Source organism: Tamandua tetradactyla, chromosome 11 (assembly GCF_023851605.1).
Source record: "Tamandua tetradactyla isolate mTamTet1 chromosome 11, mTamTet1.pri, whole genome shotgun sequence".
NCBI lineage: Eukaryota > Metazoa > Chordata > Mammalia > Pilosa > Myrmecophagidae > Tamandua > Tamandua tetradactyla.
Window position 1 is genome coordinate 94687707 of NC_135337.1, and position 19991 is coordinate 94707697.

Sequence of the window (19991 nt, forward strand, 5' to 3'; positions counted from 1 at the left end):
AAAACCTTGTGTCTGATCCTTCTCTTATCTACCTTGTCAACAGATGAGTAGAACATATGGAATAAAAATAAATAATAGGTGGAATAAATGTTAAAATAAATTTAGTTTGAAATGCTAGTGATCAATGAAAGGGAGGGGTAAGGGGTATGGTATGCAAGAATTTTTTTCTTTTTTTTTTGTATTTCTTTTTCTGAATAGATGCAAGTGTTCCAAGAAATGATCATGATGATGAATATGCAACTATGTGATCATATTATGAATGACTGATTACATATGTAGAACGGAATGATCAAAATAAGAATGTCAGCATTTGTTTGGTGCTTTTTGACATTTAAAAAAAATTGCTTCATGTTTTTTGATATTTAAAAAATACTTTTAATACAAAAATAGATCCTATGCTCAATAGCTTCAAAAAATTATATCATTATACTTTATATACAATACGGTAGTACTGGCATTTATAACCCCAGATGCCTACAGGATGCTTTCATTTCCTTACTCTGCCTCAGAGCACACTGCCTGGCCCCCTCTTCTCTCAGTCTGAAGAACTCCCTCCAGCACTGCCAGACGGCTGGGCTTGTGGTGACAGCGCAGTTTCTGTTTATCTGAAAACATCTGACTCTTTCTCTTGAGTCTGAAAGATAGTCTTGCCAGGTATAAAAATTCTTGGTTGGCAATTGTTTCCTTCCAGCACTTTAAATATTCCATCCCACGGGCTTCTTCCCTCCCAGGTTTCTGATGAGAAATCATTCCTTGTTCTTACTGGGATTCCCTTGTACCTAATTCTTCGCTTTTCCCTTGGAGCCCTGTGAGGAGAGCAGGTCGGCCAGCATGTGCAGGATGATGGGGACAGTGGAGAGGACCTCGGAGGTGGACAGGGCGCACAGGAAGATGCACATGGGCGTGTGGGTGCTGCGCTCACTCCAGATGGTGACCATGGTGGGCAGGTTGCCCAGCAGCGTGACCAGGTACATCAGGAGGAAGAGAAGGAGGAAGGCGGGCAGCAGCTGCCGCGGGAAGGTGGAGAAGTCAATGAGGGTGAGCCCGGATGTGGCACTGTGGATCTCACCCAGCATGGCAGCCACACCTGGCAAGGGAGAGTGGGAACCAAGGCAGGGATGTAAGGACACTAGCGAGCCCCGCCTGGGAGGAATTCCTCTCCAGGTAAAGGTCGGTGCACCTGCAAAGTGGGGTTAACAAAGGTGCTTCTCCTTCACAGAGCTGTGCTGAGGTTTAAATACGATGATGCATCTAAAGTGCTGTGTACAGGTTCTGGCCCATAATAAGAACTCAATAAATGGAAATACCTGTAATTATTGTTACTACTGTTTCTACTATGACTTCACTTATGAGTTCCATGTGGTTCCCCTACTCTGCTGCCCTGCCTCTGTCCGGGCTGGTTCTTGCACCCTTCTCTTCATCTCTGTGAGTCCAAATCCATATGAATTTTAATGCTGAGACACTCCCTAATGTTACCTCAGCTGGAAAGTATCTCCTCTCTGTGTCTGAAAACTGTGCAGATCTGCTTAGTTCTCAGAACCCTCGATGACTGGCTGTGTGACTCAGGGCAGGTTTCTTCATGTCTCTGAGGCTCAGACAGACAAGGGAATACCAACCCTCATTGTGGCAGCTCCTTGACCCCTACGTCGGCCCTCCTTTCCCCACCCATATGCTTGTTGGAGAAACTATGGCACTGATGGCGGATTCTCTGTCTCCCTCCCTGATGGCTGGCAGCTCTGAGTGTTGAAGGATAACGAGAGTCTGCAAATACACAATGCCAGGGAGGGTACTCTGGGTTCAGGGCTGTTCCCCAGGAAGCTATGTTGAAGTCCTGGTCCCTGGAACCCCACAGTGTGACTTGACCTGGGAATCAGGTCATGACATTTAAGCAAGTTAAAAGGAGGTCATCCTAGGGTAGCAGGGGCCCTAATCCAATGGACCGGGGCCCTTGTTAGGAAACAAGAGACACAGGGACGGCCAGTTACAGCAGGGAGCCTGCAGAGAAGCATGGAACAGGCAGGGGGCACTGGAAAGAGAGGCCAGAGAAGGGCTGGGATGGACAGACGCCAGTGGGACTAGGGTCCAACCAACATCTCTCACCTCCCAGCTCACGCCTGCTGGGAGAGCAGAAATCCAGGTTTTAAAGGAATACTCCCCAAGTAGGCATTTCCTCAGCAGAGCCTAAACGGGGAATGGACATGAGAGGGACTGAGGTCCCGCCAAGAAATGGAGCCAGGACAGGGGATAAAGATCCTTAATTTCCCCTTCTGGGTGCCCAGAGAGGTCAGTGAATAGGGCAGGGGTATCACAGAACCGGGCAAGAGAAGCCAGGGGATGGGGTGGAGGGGAGCAAGGTCACAGCTCCCTGCTGCCTGCAGCCCTGCCCGGGAGGGGTGTTGGGACCTGCGGGAGGGGTTTAGCCCCCCTCTGAGGTTCATCTTCTCCTCGGTGAAATGGAGATGAATTGTGGGAATATGAGCCACAAGGCATTTACCAGACCTGGCACGGAGTAGGTGCTGAGTCAGGGCGAGGTGAACTCCCTTCCCTCCTAAGCTTTTCAAAGACGTTTTTGAACTGCTGACAAAATATTCTTCAATCTGCCCTGCAAATATTTGTTGAGCTCTTACTATATGTGGGGAAGTGTGTGGCCACCAGAAAAACAAGTGTGAATAAAGAAAGCCCCTTTGATCTTTGTATCTTTGCTCCGCTCTTCTCTGGGGCAGGACATGTGGATTTCTGGACCTCTCCACTCTGTCTGGCACTGAGGGAATGAGCAGTGAATATTAATTCCAGTCACCTCAGTTACCCAAACCCCACCAGCCATTCCCTCTGTGCCAGAACCTGTGCTCATGGCTGTGGACGAGGAGATCGTCAGACCCCATTCCTGCCCTCAAGAAAACCTTCTGCCACTGCCCCCTGCCCTTGAGCTACTATGTCGTGTGGCGATTTCCCACACTTGTGCAATTCCTTCCTAGGCTTTTCCTCCAAAGAAGGGAAAGCAGGGACTCAGCTATTTGCACACTGATGTTCACAGTGACATCATTCACAACAGCCAAAGGGTGGAAGCAAACCAAGTGCCCACAAGTGGATGGATGGGTAAGGAAAGTGCAGTTCATCCACGCGATGGAATATGATGCACCCATAAAAAGGAAGGAGGCTCTGATCTACGCTACTTCATGGATGACACAAGAAGATGTCATGCTGAGAGGCATAAGCAAGACACGGGGGGACGTATATTGCATGATATCATTTATATGAAATAATAAGAATGTGCAAATTCATAGAGTCAGAAAATACATTACAGGTTACCTTTATTTTGATATGAAATAGTTTACTGGGGGAAAACAGGTGGGTGAGGTGGGAAAGTGCTGGAAGGATGAGGGGCAGGGATGGCGGGACAAGAGGCAGGGCTGGGGAAAGGGGGTTAGTGCTTAACTGGTACCGAGTTTCTGCTTGGAATGAGGGAAACATGATGGAAATGGATGGGGTGATGGTGGCACAGTGTGAATGCACCCACACCCCTGAATTGTACACTTGACAGTGGTTAATTGATACTTTTAGGTTGCGTATGTGCTACCACAACAACAAAAAATTAAATCACTAAAAAAAGAAGCAAAAAACCCACAATTTCCTGTCATTCCCCAATCTGATCCCAAATACGTGAAATCTGATGGATGTTCTTTTCTGCTAATGGTAACTTCATCGTGGATGGATTTCCTCTGGGAGCCGTTTTATTTCAGAGGTCTCAGGGAAGGGGAGGGGCTGTGACCACCCCAGGAGCATGTCTCTTTGTCCCGGCATCTGATCCTGGATCTGAAGGGCTCAGACTCTCCTGCCTCCCTTCTTAACCCCGGAGCTGTGAGAGAGGGAGTGGGGCCGCAGGCGTCCTGCACCTGTAGCCTGGCAGGTGCGCCCTACGCATTTCTAGGGTCTGCATCCCACCAGGAATGGAGGGTCGGGTGGGCTGTGGGCTCTTGACGTCCCTGTTCGATGTCTTACTCAAGAGGCCCCTCTTTTCCAAGATAAGCGGTTGCACGAGACCAAGCGGAGGAAGGAAGCCTCTGGCTGGGCTGTGCTCTCTGATAACTGTGGGAGGCAGCTCGGGACCCACTCGCTGGTCAGCGTGATAAGGATGACCGGCCTCGGGACCAGACTGCGCCCAAGGTGACACTTCCCCAGCGCCATGCAGCCGCCCCAGCTGCCAGGGATCAGCAGAGGCACGTGGGCTCATCGAGACAGGCGCTGAGCAAGGGCTGGAGATGGCGGTGAACCAGGCAGGCCGGTCCCTGCCCTCGTGGGCTCTACAGGCCAGGGGGAGAGGAGGAGGAGAAAGAAGAGAATTTCAGACATGGGCATGAGGCTGCAAGGACGGAGAAGGCCATGAGCTGAAAGAACCCGACAACCTAATTCACAGACAGCTGGGCTGTGGGGAGAGGGTCACGGAGCTGGGGACATTGCAGGTGGGACAACACGGGGAGCAGCCAGAGGCTGGAAGTCCATGAAGAGAAAAGAGCAGATGCCCCCACGTGCAATGCTCTGTGGTGGAAAAGCTGAGGAACCCCAGATGGCGGGACCAGCCAGAAGACACTGCATGGAAATGGAGCCTACTGGTCTCTGGAACTATCAACAATAAATTCCTGTGGGGAAGCCCACCCACTGAGCAGTGTCTGTTTAGCAGCTAGGAAGCAAGTGCAATGTTGAACAAGATGCCTATTGGACAGTGTGCGGTGGGGTCCCGTGGAGGAGGGAGGCTGCAACCTCCCCAGAGGCTCTCGGTGCCCAGGAGCCCTGAGCGCTCACAGCCCCCGGCTGAGGTTTGATGCTTTGGGTTCTGTGTGGTGCCGCTGCCGCACTTAGCTGCTGGCCCAAGCCTGGGAAACTTCGGTCTGGGGACAGGAGAAGGGCAGCCCCAATTCCCACATGCGCCTCCTTGCTGCCAATCCTCGGCAAGCCCGGGCTGATGCTCAGTGGGGAACTGGGGGCCATTCCTCTGGGCTGGGTGAGCCCGCGGCTGCCTCCACCTCCAGCTCCAGGCTATGGGGCATCAAACCCCGTCTGCCCGCGGCTCCAGGGCTGTCCCCCGTGGCTCTTCAATGAGCACAAATGCGGTGGAGATGGGGATTGTGCGCCAACTTTGAATGAGCTCTCAGGGGCCACGGAAAATCCCATGGCTTTTCTCTAGCAAAACGTGGGACTGGCTTCCAGGGGAATTGCTATGCCGCAGAGGCCGTGTGGTGGCGAGTGCCTTGGGCTCCTTAACGCCGGAAAATCTTGGAACCTCGCTCACCCCTTGGCTGCAGGAACACACGCTTGAAAAGGTGGAGGAAACTAATTCAGGTTTTAGAAATAACTCAAGTGGGGACTTTGCAATTAAGAGATTGAAGAACACTTTTTCAGAGAGTAGAGAGTTTAAAGATCCACTGTATCAACTAATGCAGATCATAATTATCAAGTTCACAAAGGACTCTCATAGGTTGAGTAGTATCTCCCAAAAATTAATATCCACCCAGAACCTCAAAATATGACCTTATTTAGGAATAGGGTCTTTGCAGATATAATTAGTTAAGAATCAAGATATCGTGCCTGTGCTCATTTGAAACTGTCATGCACTCCAGAAAAGCCATGTTCTTTTCCTAGTTCAATCTTGGGGGGGCACCTATTGTTTAGGGGGGTGTTGTTGACACATGAACCTGACCATAACAGGAGAAACTTTGATTGGATTGTTTTCAAGGAGAAGTGGCATGTTCAATTGTGGATGTGACCTTTTGGTTAGGTGAAGATGTGACTCCGCCCATTCAAGGTGGGTCTTGACTAGTTTTCTGGGATCCTTTAAAAGAGGAAACATTTTAGAGGAAGCTTAGATGCAGACATTTGGAGATGCTTTGAGACAGACAGAGCAGATGTCTAGATGTCGCATTTGCCTTCCCCTGAGATTCTAATAAGCAAGCCAAAGAACAGAGTTTTTGCCCCAGGGAAGCTAAGGGAAAGTCCACCGATGCTTGGAGAGTAACTACTGGAATCAGAAGCACAAAGCAATGGAACTGGAAGCAAGGACCAGCAGATGCCAGCCATGTGCCTTCCAATGTGACAGACATCAGCCTTTCTTGAATCAAGCTATCTTTCTCTGGATGCCTTAGTTTGGACATTTCTATGGCCTTAGAACTATAAATTTGTGACTTAATAAATCCTCTTTATAAAAGCCATTCTATTTCTGGTATATTACATTCTGGCAGTGTGCTGGTTTGAAATGATGTATGTACGCTAGAAAAGCCATATTTTAATCCTAATCCCATTTTGTAAAGGCAGCTGCTTCTTCTAACCCCTATTAAGCATTGTGTGCTTGAAACTGTAATTAGATCATCTCCCTGGAGATGTGATTTGATCAAGAGTGGTTGTTAAGCTGGATTAGGTGATGACATGTCTCCACCCATTTGGGTGGGTCTTGATAAATTACTGGAGTTCTATAAAAGAGGAAACATTTTGGAGAATGAAGGAGTTTCAGAGAGAGCAGAGAATGCTGCAGCACCACTAAGCAGAGTCCACCAGCCAGCGACCTTTGGAGATGAAGAAGGAAAACACGTCCTGGGGAGCTTCATGAAACCAGAAGCCAGGAGAGAAAGCTAGCAGATGATGGCATGTTCCCCATGTGCCCAGCTGAGAGAGAAGCCCTGACTGTGTTCGCCATGTGCTTTCTCACTTGAGAGAGAAACCCTGAACATCATTGGTCTTCTTGAACCAAGGTATCTTTCCCTGGATGCCTTAGATTGGACATTTCCATAGACTTCTTTTAATTGGGACATCTTCTCAGCCTTAGAACTGTAAACTAGCAACTTATTAAATTCCCCCTTTAAAAGCCATTCCGTTTCTGGTACATTGTATTCCTGCAGCTAGCAACTAGAACAGGCAGTATTAGGGAACTAAAATAATACCATGTTAGAGTCGGCTCTAAATCCAATGAAAAGTGTCCTTATAAGAAGACAGAGGCAGATATTGGAAGGATGTGACCACAAACCAAGGCATTCCTAAAATCACAAGAAGCTGGAAAAAGCAAAGGAAGAAACCTCTTCTAGAGTCTTTGGAAAGAGCATGGCCCTGGCAACACCTTGATTTTGGACTTACAGCTTCCAGAACTGTAAGAGAAGTACATTTCTGTCTTAAGTCAGCAATGTTGGGGTTATTTGTCACAGCAGCCTGTGGAAACTGATACAGTCTGTAAGAGGGAGGCAAATGTCAGACTCTGAGGGGTCCGTGCAGATGGTGCCAGCTAGAGGGAGGCTGTGACCATGTGGCATGGGAAAACAAGGGCAGGGAGCTGTCCCAGGCAGAGAGGACTGCATGAGGAAAGGCATGGAGGAGAGAAGTGGAGAAAGGGAAATGAAGAGAATATGAAAGGCTTTGCATCATCACACTGCAAGCCAGAAAGGAAGCCAGGGTGGCTGGCTGGGCTATTGATGATACAGACTTTATCTGAGAAACCCCAAACTGCTCTTTTCTGCAAGCTTCAGGTTTATGGCACCAGATCAAAGTCCCAGATCCAGGCATTTTTATGAAATGGAATTTCATTCCTGTATCAGTCAAGTTATGCTAAGAGTGCTGCAGTAACAAGTGTGACAATCACAAAGATCCATTTCTTGGTCAAGTTTACATCCATCATGGGTCAGCAAAGCTCGGTTCTAGGTGCATTCTTCATTGTAAGACCAAGGTTGAAGGAGCTGCCCTCTCTGGGATGGACTGTTCTTGGGGCAATGTCTTTTGTCCTTGACTTTTCTGTCACATGATAGTGCACCTGGCAATATCTTCTCTCCCTCCTGGGTTCTGTTGACTTTGGAGTTCTGACTGCTTCCTCTAGATTTCTCTCTCTTTCTCTCTCTCTATCTCCTTCTCCTTCCCTATAAGGCCTTCAGTGACAAGATTAAGACTCACCCTAATTCAGTTGGGGCACATCTTAACTGAAGCAATCTCATCAAAAGGTCCTATTTCCAAGGGTTGACATCCATGGGAATGGATTAAGTTTAAGAACATGTTGCTCCAAGCCAACCCATGCAGGGAAAGACCCAAGATTTCTCCTGGTGCTTTTCTTTACTGCAGAAGATATCAGAGTAAAGGAGATAAAGAGTGAGCAGTCCTTGAGCCAAGGAAACTTACCCAGGGGGGTGGAGAAACATCCTTTATTGTTGTCTCTGGGGACTCAAAGCCCAGAGAGAGCAGGGACAGGGGCTGAGATCACACAGCAAGGGGTCGACAACAATCCCAAATGATAGAGGCTCGAGGCCTGGGTCAGCAGCTCTGCCGCTTCTCACAGATGAAGACAGAGGACTCTAATTCACAAGGGAAGTCCTTCCAGTGTCCGTGGTGAAGCATCATCACGCAGGTGGAGTGGGTTCCATTGTCAGGCGGCTCCTCGAAGTCTCTGTTGCTGTGAAGAGATGCCTATAAACCTTCAGCAGTGGGACCAGTGCTTGAAACCCCCAGCCCTGAAGCCCTTGAGGCCCCCCAAAACGGTCATGTATTGGCCTCATCTTACAGTAATCATTGGATCAAGCCGGTGCCATGTGCCAAGTAGAGTACATGCGTTCAGATAGGAACAGCGGCAAGGCTGGTCTTCAGACCAGTAGGGCAGACCTAGCTGAGGGTCTCCAGCTCCCAACTGCCCCAGACCACTGGCCCCCTTCCCTTCTCTGAGGTCCACCCTGAAGGCAGACAGACTCTGTCCAAATCCCAGCTCTGCCACTTGCTGCTTCTGAGCTGGGGAAGCCGCCTTAAGGGTGCTGAGGACTTGTTCCCTCTTTTTCAAGAAGAGCGCACACCCTGAGGATGGGATGACCGGTACACCTAAGGTGTCCAGTATACAGCAGGTGCTCAGACTGTGGTCGGCTTTATCAAGGAGATGACGTCTATCCTGGGCCTGGACCAGGACAGTTGATCAGACAAGGAAAGGCGAGCAAGCAAAGGCAGAGCGTGAGGCTCCTCTGGGCCTTTCCAGGTGACTGGAGAGGAGGGAGAAAGTCATGTCATGACGGGAAGTGTAAGGGGCGAGGTTTGCAAAGGGGACTGTATCCGGATTCCCATGCCCATGGGAAATTTGGGAACCAGGCTTGTTAAAGCCGCCTCAGATCCACATTTAGGGCCAATGAAGACAAGGCCAAAGTCAAATGCAAATACCTGTCCAGAGATAAGCAGGTCTGAGCTGGGGAAGAGGCAATGGGGCTTGGGGGAGGCAGACAGAGCGATTCAGTAGGTACCAGGGTGACTGGTACCAGCTGAGCTGAAGCATCACAGAGTATAACAATGGGGTGGGGGGTGGTTGTGAAGGACCTGGGAGACCAAACCGAAGAGTTTAGTCTTGATCATTCAGGCAGCATGTCCCAAGAGGACTCTGAAATGTTCTACCCGAAATGTTTGGCCGTTGGTGAAAGGTGCCACAAAGGTTGGTGCCGTGGGTTGAACGGTGGTCCACCAAAAGATGAGTCCAAGTCCTAGCCCTTGGTACTTGTGGAATTGAGCTTATTTCATAAAAAGCTCTTTATAGTTATAAATTAAATGAAGAATCTCAAAATGAAGTCATCCTGGATTAGAGGGGTTGCTAAATCCAATGACAAGCATCCTTAGAAGAGAAGGGGAGAGACGCACACAGAGAGAAGGTGATGTGAAGGTTGAGGGAGAGATTGGAGTGATGTATCTACAAGGGAAGGAGCACCAAGGCTTGCTGGCAAACTCTGGAAGCCAAGAGGGATGCGTGGAACAGTTTCCCCCTCCAAACTTCCAGAAGAAAACACCCCTGCCAACACCTCCATTTTGGACTTCTGGCCTCCAGAACTGTGAGAAGATACATTTTCGTTGTGTTTGTGGAAATTTGTTCTGACAGTCCTAGGAAACTAATACACTTGGCAAGTGCTACATTGTTATATTCTTCCTGAATCGGCACGGTTCTCATTAAGCTTATTCAATGCTCTGAGAAGTCCTGCAACGGAGAAACCAGTTCGGCAGAGACCCTACCATGTCTCAAGTACTTAACCTGGGAAAACTCTTCTCAAGTAACAAAATGACAATAACGGGGATAGTCAAATTTATGTCTACAGGTAAATAATTGTGAATGAATGAAAAGGGAACATCTAAATGACCATGAACCATCTTGGGTGGTGAGGTGCGTTCGCCTCCCAGACAGGGATACTCACCTGTAGGTGGGGGCGGAGCCATCAGACCACCTGTGGGTCCCTCCGTCCTTTCTGAAGAGGCCTATCCAGAGAGTCACCTGCGTAATGGGTGCCAGGAATTCCTGGATGGAAAAAAAGCTGTTTGTGCAACAGTATTCCATCACAGTGGCTGGGTTGGCGATAGGGTCGGGGTGGGGGGGGGACTGGGGCTGGAGGACAAAGGTGTGGAGACACACTCAGGTGAGAAGAGGTTGCAGGTAGCCACGAAGAAAACTCCCTGTGTATTCTGGCTGTGAATCCACCGTGATTTAAGCCTCGGTATTTAAGATCTTGGACAAGATGATCCTTCCTGCAGAAAGAATGGAGTCCACCCCTCTACCATATTCTCAAGATTGAAAGAATCTATTGTGTAAAGTGTCTGACGCTTAGAAAAAAGAGATGGAGAAATAATGGATGTGTCTTTAAGGGGAAAAAAAGCAGCGTCTCTCAATGAGGAGACAGAAATCCGACGTGTGATCCTTCCAGCCTGACCACAGGCAATTGCAGGGGCTTCACCTGGCAGGTGTCCAGAAAAGCTGCCCCCGCCCCTCCCGGCTCAGCCAGTGCTTGAGCTGAGATCAAGGTCTCAGGTGTCTGGCTAACCATGGTCTTATAAACATCCTCATTCTGAATCCTTCTCCAGGCACCACTGAAAAGCCCTCCTCATCAGAGGAGGGCAAAGCCTTGAAAATACTTTGCTCCACGTGGATTCAGTACTTGGTACTTTTGTGCTCCATGGGGGAAAATGGAGCATGTGAGAGCTGGGGAATTAAACTTTGTTTATGATTTAAACCAAATCAGACAAAGATTTGGTTTATTTCCAAACTAGGAAAATATAGCTCAGTCTTGAAATGGCAAACAGCTATACTCTCACTTCAAGTAATAAGTTGGTAGAAATACAAGATCATTTTGATAAGGTATCAGGGCTGAGGCAGGAACATGGCATGTTGCAGAGGCCCCAGCCTGAGTGAGGCATTTCCTCCAAGGGAGTTACTGCTCACCCACTCCCCTGAGTTGCTTTTTCTCCCTTCACTGTTGCCTGGGGATGGTCTCAAGAGGGCTCTGTTATTTTAGGGGAATAAGCAGGCAATGCTGGGTTTGGTTTAGACTTTCACTTCATTCTGTTTCTATGGAAGACCAGGTCTTTCCAAATCCGACAATCAACAACTCTCTTAAGCAGCCAACAGTTCCTCTTTCTCTGTTCGTTCCCACATATTGGCTTATATATCCCTTTACAACCCCCTTTCCCTTCCAAGGGACGCTGTCCCTGGAAAACTGTCCTTTTGCTTTCTGTGGACAGTCTCAAGGGCCATCAGGACTGCCAGTGAGAGAGAAGCTCTGCTTTCTACCCCTGGAGTCACCCCACCTCTCCTGTTTTCACATGAGCTCCAAGCTGACAAGATGTGATAAGAGAACGTTGAGAAAAGCACAATTATGCCTTGATGACACATAAGAAAATCTACAAAGAGATTCAGAGAGAGCACAGAATGCTGCAGCACTACACAGCAGAGTCCACAAGCCAATGACCTTTGGAGATGAAGAAGGAAAATGCCTTCTGGGGAGCTTCATGAAACAGGAAGCCAGGAGAGAGAGTAGCAGATGATGCCGTGCTCGCCATGTGCCCTTCCAGTTGAGAGAGAAACCCTGACTGTGTTTGCCATGTGCCTTCTCACTTCAGAGAGAAACCCTGAACTTCACTGGCCTTCCTGAACCAAGGTATCTTTCCCTGGATGCCTTTGATTGGACATTTCTATAGACTTGTTTTGATTGGGACATTTTCTCGGCCTTAGAACTGTAAACTAGCAATTCGTTAAATTCCCCTTTTTAAAAGCAAAAAAAAAAAAAGAATATCTACGAAGAGCCTGTCAAGTATCCTTTCTCACAACTCCACATCTTAAACAATGTCAAGTCCTGGAACTTCTCCAACTTGTGGGTCACCAGACCTTGGGGTGCTGAGCTGGAGGCACTGGCAGTGCTCAGTGCACTGAGGAGGCTGCTGCATGGATGCCTGGGGTCCTCACTACAGCTGACACTGTACCAGGACATAAGGCCGTGCACCTTCTAAATGTTTCCTCTCCAGACTCTTCACCATGGCGTCCACTGCCTCCTGTACATGGCAACCTTGCATCACGCCACGCCACGCCGGCACCCACATGGACACCTTGGTTTATTGTCTTAACAAGCTAATTCAACATGCGGCAGCCCAGCTTAGCTCTTGACAATCAGGGCAAGGAGTTTTGTCTGCGGCCTGTAGGAATAGCCCTGGCAGGTGACTTAATGCAAAGTCTCTATTGTGTGCCAAGCCTTGTTCTTAACCCAAGAGACCCAGAGATGTTTCAGATCTTACCCCAGATGCTGGGTCAGGCAGCCCCAATGCAGCATAAAGTGCTGTCATAGGGGTCTCAGATGGTGCTATGAGAGGATGTAGAGAAAGGGGTGTTTTGGTTAGGGTTTTCATGGATGAATAAGAGTTCTCCATGCAGCCAGCAAGGGAACGGGCATTCCAAGAAGAGTTACCCATATGAATAAACACTTGGAGGCAGGACCAGGGCATAGGGCTATTCCCTGTATGTAAGAGCAACGAAGGTGGGTTAGGGCAAATTGAGGCACGTCTTGAAGACCATGCCGGGGTATTGTGCTAGAAGCCAAAATGGATAGAGATACAAACCTGAAAATTCTTGCAAAATATCTCTCCCCTCTGCTAACGTCCTGTCACCCTCTTTCCCACCTGTTCTGCTTTGCTGTTGATGATAACCAGATGTGCTTGCTCCTGGAAACAAGACTCATTGGCCTGGGTCCAGGTGAGGTTGTTAGTGGAGAAGAAGTAGCAGGAACCCTGGAAGGCTCTCCAGCCTTGGGGACAGGACTGGCAGAAGGACTCTGTGAAGAGAGAGTCATGAACAAAGTTGGAAGGTGCAGCCTTCCACTGGGGAGGAGACATGTCACCCACCACCCACTGTCCACCTTCCTGATGGTCTCTGCTTGAATTCACCCAAGAACTGGGAGCTCAGCACCCAGTCAGTACATGCTCTCCAGGACTGGACCATACCAGATGGTCATAGTAAAGTGATATTGATCTTATATTTAGTGAGAAAAAGAAAGTGACTCAAAGACCAGCATGAGTAATGGGCTACATTTTATGTAAAACAGGAGGCAGTGTGTTTGATTTTCCTTATTTGCTTCGAGAAACTCTAGAGTAATGGTTCTGAACCAGGGAAATTTTGCCCCTTCCCAGGAGGACATCTGGCAATGCCTGAGGATGGTTTTGATTGTCACAACAAGGGAGGGGGTGATATTGGCATCTTGCGGTGGAGGCTGTTAGGATGCTCAGCATCCCCCACTGCACAGGATGGTCCCCACCACAAAGGACATCCAGCCCCTGATGTCAATAGTGCTGAGTTTGAGAAACCTGCTCTAAAGGAATAAAAATGCCCAACTGATTACAGTGGTTCTGTACAGGGGGTGGGTGGGAACATGGAGGCAAGAGCTCAGGAAGTGGAAGGGGGGTGTCCATTGATGTTATCTATTATCTAGTGAATCTATCCCTCCATCATCCATCCATCCACCCATCATTTACCCATCTGTCTATCATCTATTATTCATCTATCTCAATCATCTATTTATATTTCTCATCTCTCTATCCATCCATCCATCCATCCATCGTCTATCTATCCATCCATCCATCATCCATCCATCCATCCATCATCCATCCATCCATCTTCTATTATTTATCTATCTCAATCATTTATTTCTATTTCTCATCTCTCTATCCATCCATCCATCCATCTATCATCTATCCATCCATCCATCCATCATCTATCCATCCACCCATTATCTATCATCCATCCATCATCTATTCATTCATCCATCCATCATCTATTCATTCATCCATCTATCCATCCATCCATTATCTATCATCCATCCATCTTCTATCCATCCATCCATCATTTATCCATCCATCCATCACCCATCCATCCATCCATCATCCATCATCTATCTATCCATCCACCATCCATCATCCATCTATCATCCATCCATCATCCATCCATATACCCATTATCTATCCATCATCCATCATCCATCCATCCATCCATCCATCATCCATCCATCCATCATTCATCCATCTATCATCTATCAGTCAATCTATCTATGGACCTACCATGTATCTAATGTATTTATAATCCACTAAACCAAAAGTTATATTTAAAATATTTAGCAGCAGGGAACAACCTCTGACAGTATTTAATCCAGTAGGCTTGGTGAGCAAACTCTCCAGACAATAGTAGCTGCAAAGGACCACACTGCCCAAGGTGCTGGTGTGCTGAGTCCAGGTGGAGGCTCTGGACCCTGACAACTTTCTTGAGGAAGAGACTGTTAATCTCCCCCTTTTTCTCTGCTGAGGGAGCCAGGACCTGGGGTCACTGAGTGAGCTTCCAAGGTCACCCAGGGACTGTGAGGCAAGGCCAAATATGGCTTTCTTTAAAGTCCTTCTCTTTCTGGAACTCCCCCACGGCGTACACCATCTGACTATGCCATCTCCTTCCTTCTCAACATTCAGCTAGTACTGAAATGGCCATTGGTTTTGGGGTGCCCATCTGAGACCCACGGCTGCAGGAAGCCCCGTTGTCACAGTGTGGAGGGAAAAGAGTCCCTCAGCCTCCCCCACACCCCACCTCCCAACTCACACCCACTCACCATTGCCCACCCGTGCACTCTTTACTTGCCGGAACATTTCACCGCGAATGAAGTCCCGATCGTGCCCTGCATCTGCCAGTCCCTGTGTCACTGGGAGAACCAAAGGAAAAGGGCAGGTGAAGGCAAGGGGAGGGCTTTGATTAGGAAAGGGGTGCCCCTTGTTGACCCCCACTCACCTTTTCTCTTCAGCTGAGTGGCTTCCTCCTGCACCTGCTCTGTCTTCCTTAAGACTGGTGAGAGGCACAAGCAACGCTGGGGCTTCTTCCCGTTCCCCAAACCCCGAAAGCCAAGGCTTTCTCCCAGCCCTGGAACAAGGCAGTTTGGGGTTCTGGAACACCCCAGCCATTACATAGATGAGAATTATCAAGGCCAGAGAGGCAGAGATGCTTGTCCACGGTCACCAGCCGCTGAGCCGAGATGTAGGGCTTCAGGTCTGTCTGACTGCGGTGTTGGCCGTCTGTCCTGTTTACGCGGGGCCTTGGGCTTCCAGCCTCAGCTGGAGGTTTGGCTTTGGGGTGGCACTCACTAGTGACTTGGACTAATTCCTCCTTCTTCTTTAGCCATTGCAGACCACCCAGATGCTTCCAAGGCTGGGGCGGGGGGTAGATCAGCTCCCCCGAGGTACCCTTTCCTCCCCAGGGACACAGACTGGCCAACCCTTTCTGCCCCACCCCGCCCCCGCCCTGCAGCCCACCTGTACAGGCTGTGCTGCTTCCCCATAATCAACCTGTACCCTCTGGTCCAGGAGTCTCACCTGGGGGAAGAAGCAAGCTGAGGAGAGCAACCAGGAGGAGCAGGGTCAGAGCCACAGTCAGGCAGACGTACTTCCAGGTCTCGACTGGGGGTTTCTGTCCCCATCGCCCTGGGGGGAACCAGGTCAGCTCCCTTTCCCCCAGAGACCTACGCTGTCTCCTGGGATGCCTGTGTCTACTCCCAGACCAGCAGCCTCCCTCCCTTATTCTGGGTTCCCTGCTGAACCCGTAGGATGCTGAAAGGTTGGATAGAGATGCCAAGGGTTCTGGTGTGAGGATACAGGTAACTGGAATGAGGAGGGGGTCTAGGCAAGATGGGAATTCTAGCTTTTCTGTTCCCACACTAGCATCCAGCTCTTTTGGGGGGGAAGTAGTCCCAAGCTTCTTGACTCACCAGCATTACACGGCCTGGGGGGAGGCTTGGGTCTCACAGCTGTGAGCTCCTTGGGATTCACCCAACTGCCCTCCTCATCTTCTTCCTTCATGGCGGCAGCTCACTCTGCTCTGAGATGCTCCCTCCCAACTCAGAGGGTGATTCGGGGTGACTCCACCCAGTTCTTGGAAGGAAATGCCTTCCCCCAAACCTACTTCCGTTTCTCTTCCTTCTTGGCTTAGCACGGGACCCACGGTCTCTAGATGGCTCATCACCAATTAATATGGTGGAGGAGAGGACCTGCTTGCCTGGGTGCAGAAGGCGGTGGGCATCGAGTGTCCCCTGAAAACTTATTCCTTCCCAAGGGGGCCAAAACACAAAACAACGGGGACCCCTGAAGACCAGATCCCGGCACCTCAGCCACGCTCTGCTTCTGGCAACTTCACGTGAAAGGTGTTCTCGGGTTCTCACACTGAAGCTGTGAGCATTTCAACTTACAGAATTGAGTCCTCATGCCAGTGCCGTTTCCCAAAACCATGCTTCCATCCACATTTATTCATTCATCCACTCATCTCTTCATCTAGCCTGCTTGCCTACTAGCAATTTGCTATTTTTAAGTGTTTAAGTTTTGAATATACTGCAACCCAGAAGGAAGAAGGAAGTAAAATTTATCTGACTGCCTTGTCCTTGTCAAACACGATGTCTTACATATGCCCTATCTCATTTCTTCTCACAAAACTGTCTAAGATAAGGACTATTCAATTCATTAGAGATGGAAGGCTCAGAGTGGTTCAAACAAAAGACTAATTAAAACCACAGCTAGGCTTGGAAACTTTTCCTCTCTGACTCCGTTTTCCATTTATTGTTACTGACCACTAATTTTGCATATTGTTTTGCAACCGTGAGCCACATGCGTAAGTATTCTCACAATTTGACCACTGCACATTGCAGTCACAAATGTGTCCTCATGCTTCTAGGTAATCTTGACAATTCTTTACTTAGGAAAAGTTCTCAAACTCATTAGCAATCAAGGAAACACAAGCTAGTTGACAAAGAGATATTTTGTGCATATCAGATTGCCGCAAAACAAGAAGTCCAGCAGCAAATACTGGCAAGGATTTGGAGGAACAGGTGCATTCACCCACTGCTTGTGAGAGTGGGAATTGGCACAACCATTCTGGAAAAGATTTTGCATTAGTAAAAATGAAAACATATACAGCTTTGCCATTACGTTCCTGGTTGTACATCAAACAGAATTGTGGGCTTGTGTGCCCCAAGAGGCACGGGCAAAATATCTGCTGTAACTGTTTGAAATAGATAAAACTGAGAGTAAGCCAAGTGCCCGTTTGGGTAGAAATAAACTGTGGTATATTATTAGAATGGAAAACCACACAGCAATGTACGTGACACATAACAACATAGATGAATCTTCCAAAACAAAGCAATACAAAAAGAAAAAAAATCACTGTAAGTCTACTCATGAGCAAAAAACCAATTGTTCAGAAACAATTTCTGCAACTGAATCTGAAGCATATTAGTAATTAAGAATATGGATGAGATGACGTAGATGTAGATAGAAAGACAGATAGATTCTGTGATAAAGCAAATGTGCAGTGTTAACAAATGATGAAACCACGTAAAGCGCACAGACTCATCGTACTACTCTTCCAACTTCATCGGAGTTCTAAATTTTTTCAAATTAAAAAATTGTGGAGACAAAGTTCAAAAACAGGCAAAATTAATGTTCGCAACAGTTTTATTTTTAATAGCCCCAAGCTGGAAAAAAATCAAATGTCCAACGATAGGCCATGTAGAGACCAACTGTCCAGCATCCACACAACGGAACACTGCGCAGCGATGGAAAGGAAGGAACTGTGGTGGGCGGGGCGGGGCTGGATCGCAACGCACTGCGCTAAGTGAAGGAGGCTAGACAGAAATGTCTGTCCATGGTGTGATTTCATTCACGCAGCATTCGCCGACACTCACAGAAAGCATATCATAGTTGTCTGGTCCAGGGACAGGGGAATGACAGGAAACTTTTGGGGGGTGATGAAAATGTTCTCGATCTTGATTGAGGTGGAGAGTCTGTGATTATATAAATCTGTCAAATTCGTGAAACTGTATAGCTAAAAATGAGGGCATCTATGTAAACTATACATCAATTAAGTTGGGCTTTTAAAGACAAATTAAATTAAATTACTTAGGGGTGTATATATGGGTAATGAAGCCATAGAGAATCAGTAAATTGTTATCAAAAATTCGGATTGTGGTTAATTCTGGGGAATGGGATGAAGCAGGTCGGATGGGGCTTGCTGGGCTCAGGTGGAGGAGAAAGCACCCATTCTACATTTACCCATTGACTGAACATATGTTCATGCATTTTTTTTCAATCTACTAAATTTATTTTAACATTTGTTTCCCCTATTATTCATTTATTTTTAGTTGATATGTTTTATTCCTCTGTCCATAAGGTAGATAAAAGGAGCATCAGACACAAGGTTTTCACAATCACACAGTCACACCGTGAAAGCTCTATCATTATACAATCATCTTCAAGAAACATGGCTACTGGAACACAGCTCTACATTTTCATGCACTTCCCTCCAGCCTCTCTGTTACACCTCAACTAAAAATGTGATAGCTATATAATGCCTAAGATAATCTCCAGGATGACCTCGCGACTCTGTTTGGAATCTCTGAGCCATTAATACTTTATTTGTCTCATTTCTCTCTTTCCCCTTTCGTTTGAGAAGGTTTTCTCAATACCTTGATGCTGAGTCTCAGCTCATTCTAGGATTTCTATCCCACGCTGCCAGGAAGTCCACACCCCTGGGAGTCATGTCCCACGTAGAGAGGGGGAGGGCAGTGAGTTTGCTTGTTGTGTTGGCTGGAGAGAGAGGCCACGTCTGAGCAACAAAAGAGGCTCTCTTGGGGGTGACTCTTAGGCCTAATTTTAAGTAGGCTTGACCTATCCTTTGCAGGGTTAAGTTTCATATGAACAAACCCCAAGTCTGGGGGCTCAGCCTATAGCTTTGGTTGTCCACACTGCTTGTGAGAATATCAAGAATTCTCCACTTGGGGAAGTTGAATTTTCCCCCTTTCTCACCATTCCCCCAAGGGGACTTTGCAAATACTTTTTATTCACTGTTCAAATCCTTCTGGGATTTATCTGGGCAACACTCTGGACAAACCTACAAAATCTCATGTCTTACTCAAGGTTCCTCGTACTGATGGTGTTCAATTAAGCTGTCCACATAAGTTATATTAAGAAATGCACTAGTCAAAATATAAATTTTGTACCAAATAAACATTTTTTGCTTTAGTCTCACACATAAGTTGAAATTTTTAAATATGAATTACCATCTGTTTTCAACACCCTGCAGTAATGACATTCCTTTGTTCTTCCTCATGCAAAACATTTTTAAATTTGCACATTTAGTCACTATCATTATACACGCTAGGCATCCCTAGATTATACCATTAAGTCTTTATCATCTATCTTTCTTCTGATTTCATTTGTGCCCCCAGGCTTCCTTCCTCTTGTTTATGCATTTTTATGTGCATTATATGCCATAATAAAAGAAGAAAATGTTTTAAATGCTGTGAAGAATTTGGAAATAATCTAGAAAATTAAACTCCTATGTGATTGTTAAGTATTTTTTTTAAGGGTCTTTCATTGCCCTTTGTTTTTTGGTGGATGAATGTTAAATAATGACGGATTTTGTGATGTGGGTGGCATATGTCATTTATCAGAAAGTGTTTTCTGGGGACTTATTTTTTAGGCCAGTTCAGTAAGTGTCATCGTATTTTTACTTAACACAGCTGACTCCTATGTCACCAGCAATTCTAAATCTTGTTCCGTTTGACGTTGGGTAATATGGTCTTCTTCATAATTTGTATGTACTAAAATATACTCTTATAACTGTTGATTTTGACAATTTTCCTACTAAATACCATGGAGAATTTATACCAAGAGAT

General features: G+C 47.3%; 1 protein-coding gene across 1 annotated transcript; it reads right to left on the reverse strand.

The window, feature by feature from the left end:
* Positions 1 to 8169: 8169 nt before the first annotated feature.
* Positions 8170 to 16158, reverse strand: LOC143649710 (C-type lectin domain family 4 member G-like). The gene is made up of 7 exons (XM_077119637.1): positions 16035 to 16158; positions 15643 to 15750; positions 15065 to 15118; positions 14889 to 14978; positions 12922 to 13073; positions 10176 to 10276; positions 8170 to 8416 (listed from the first exon to the last, which is right to left on the reverse strand). Exons 1-7 carry the CDS (start codon positions 16123 to 16125, stop codon positions 8278 to 8280), a joined length of 735 nt encoding a protein of 244 aa, XP_076975752.1. The 5' UTR covers positions 16126 to 16158; the 3' UTR covers positions 8170 to 8277.
* Positions 16159 to 19991: the final 3833 nt, after the last annotated feature.

Coding starts and splice junctions, on each gene's coding strand:
- LOC143649710 (XM_077119637.1), bottom strand. CDS start 16,125: ATGAAGGAAGAAGATGAGGAGGGCAGTTGGGTGAATCCCAAGGAGCTC. Junction 15,751..16,034: donor CCCCAGGCCGTGTAATGCTG/GTGAGTCAAGAA, acceptor GGTTCCCCCCAG/GGCGATGGGGACAGAAACCC. Junction 10,277..12,921: donor TCAACAGCAAAGCAGAACAG/GTGGGAAAGAGG, acceptor TTTTCCATCCAG/GAATTCCTGGCACCCATTAC.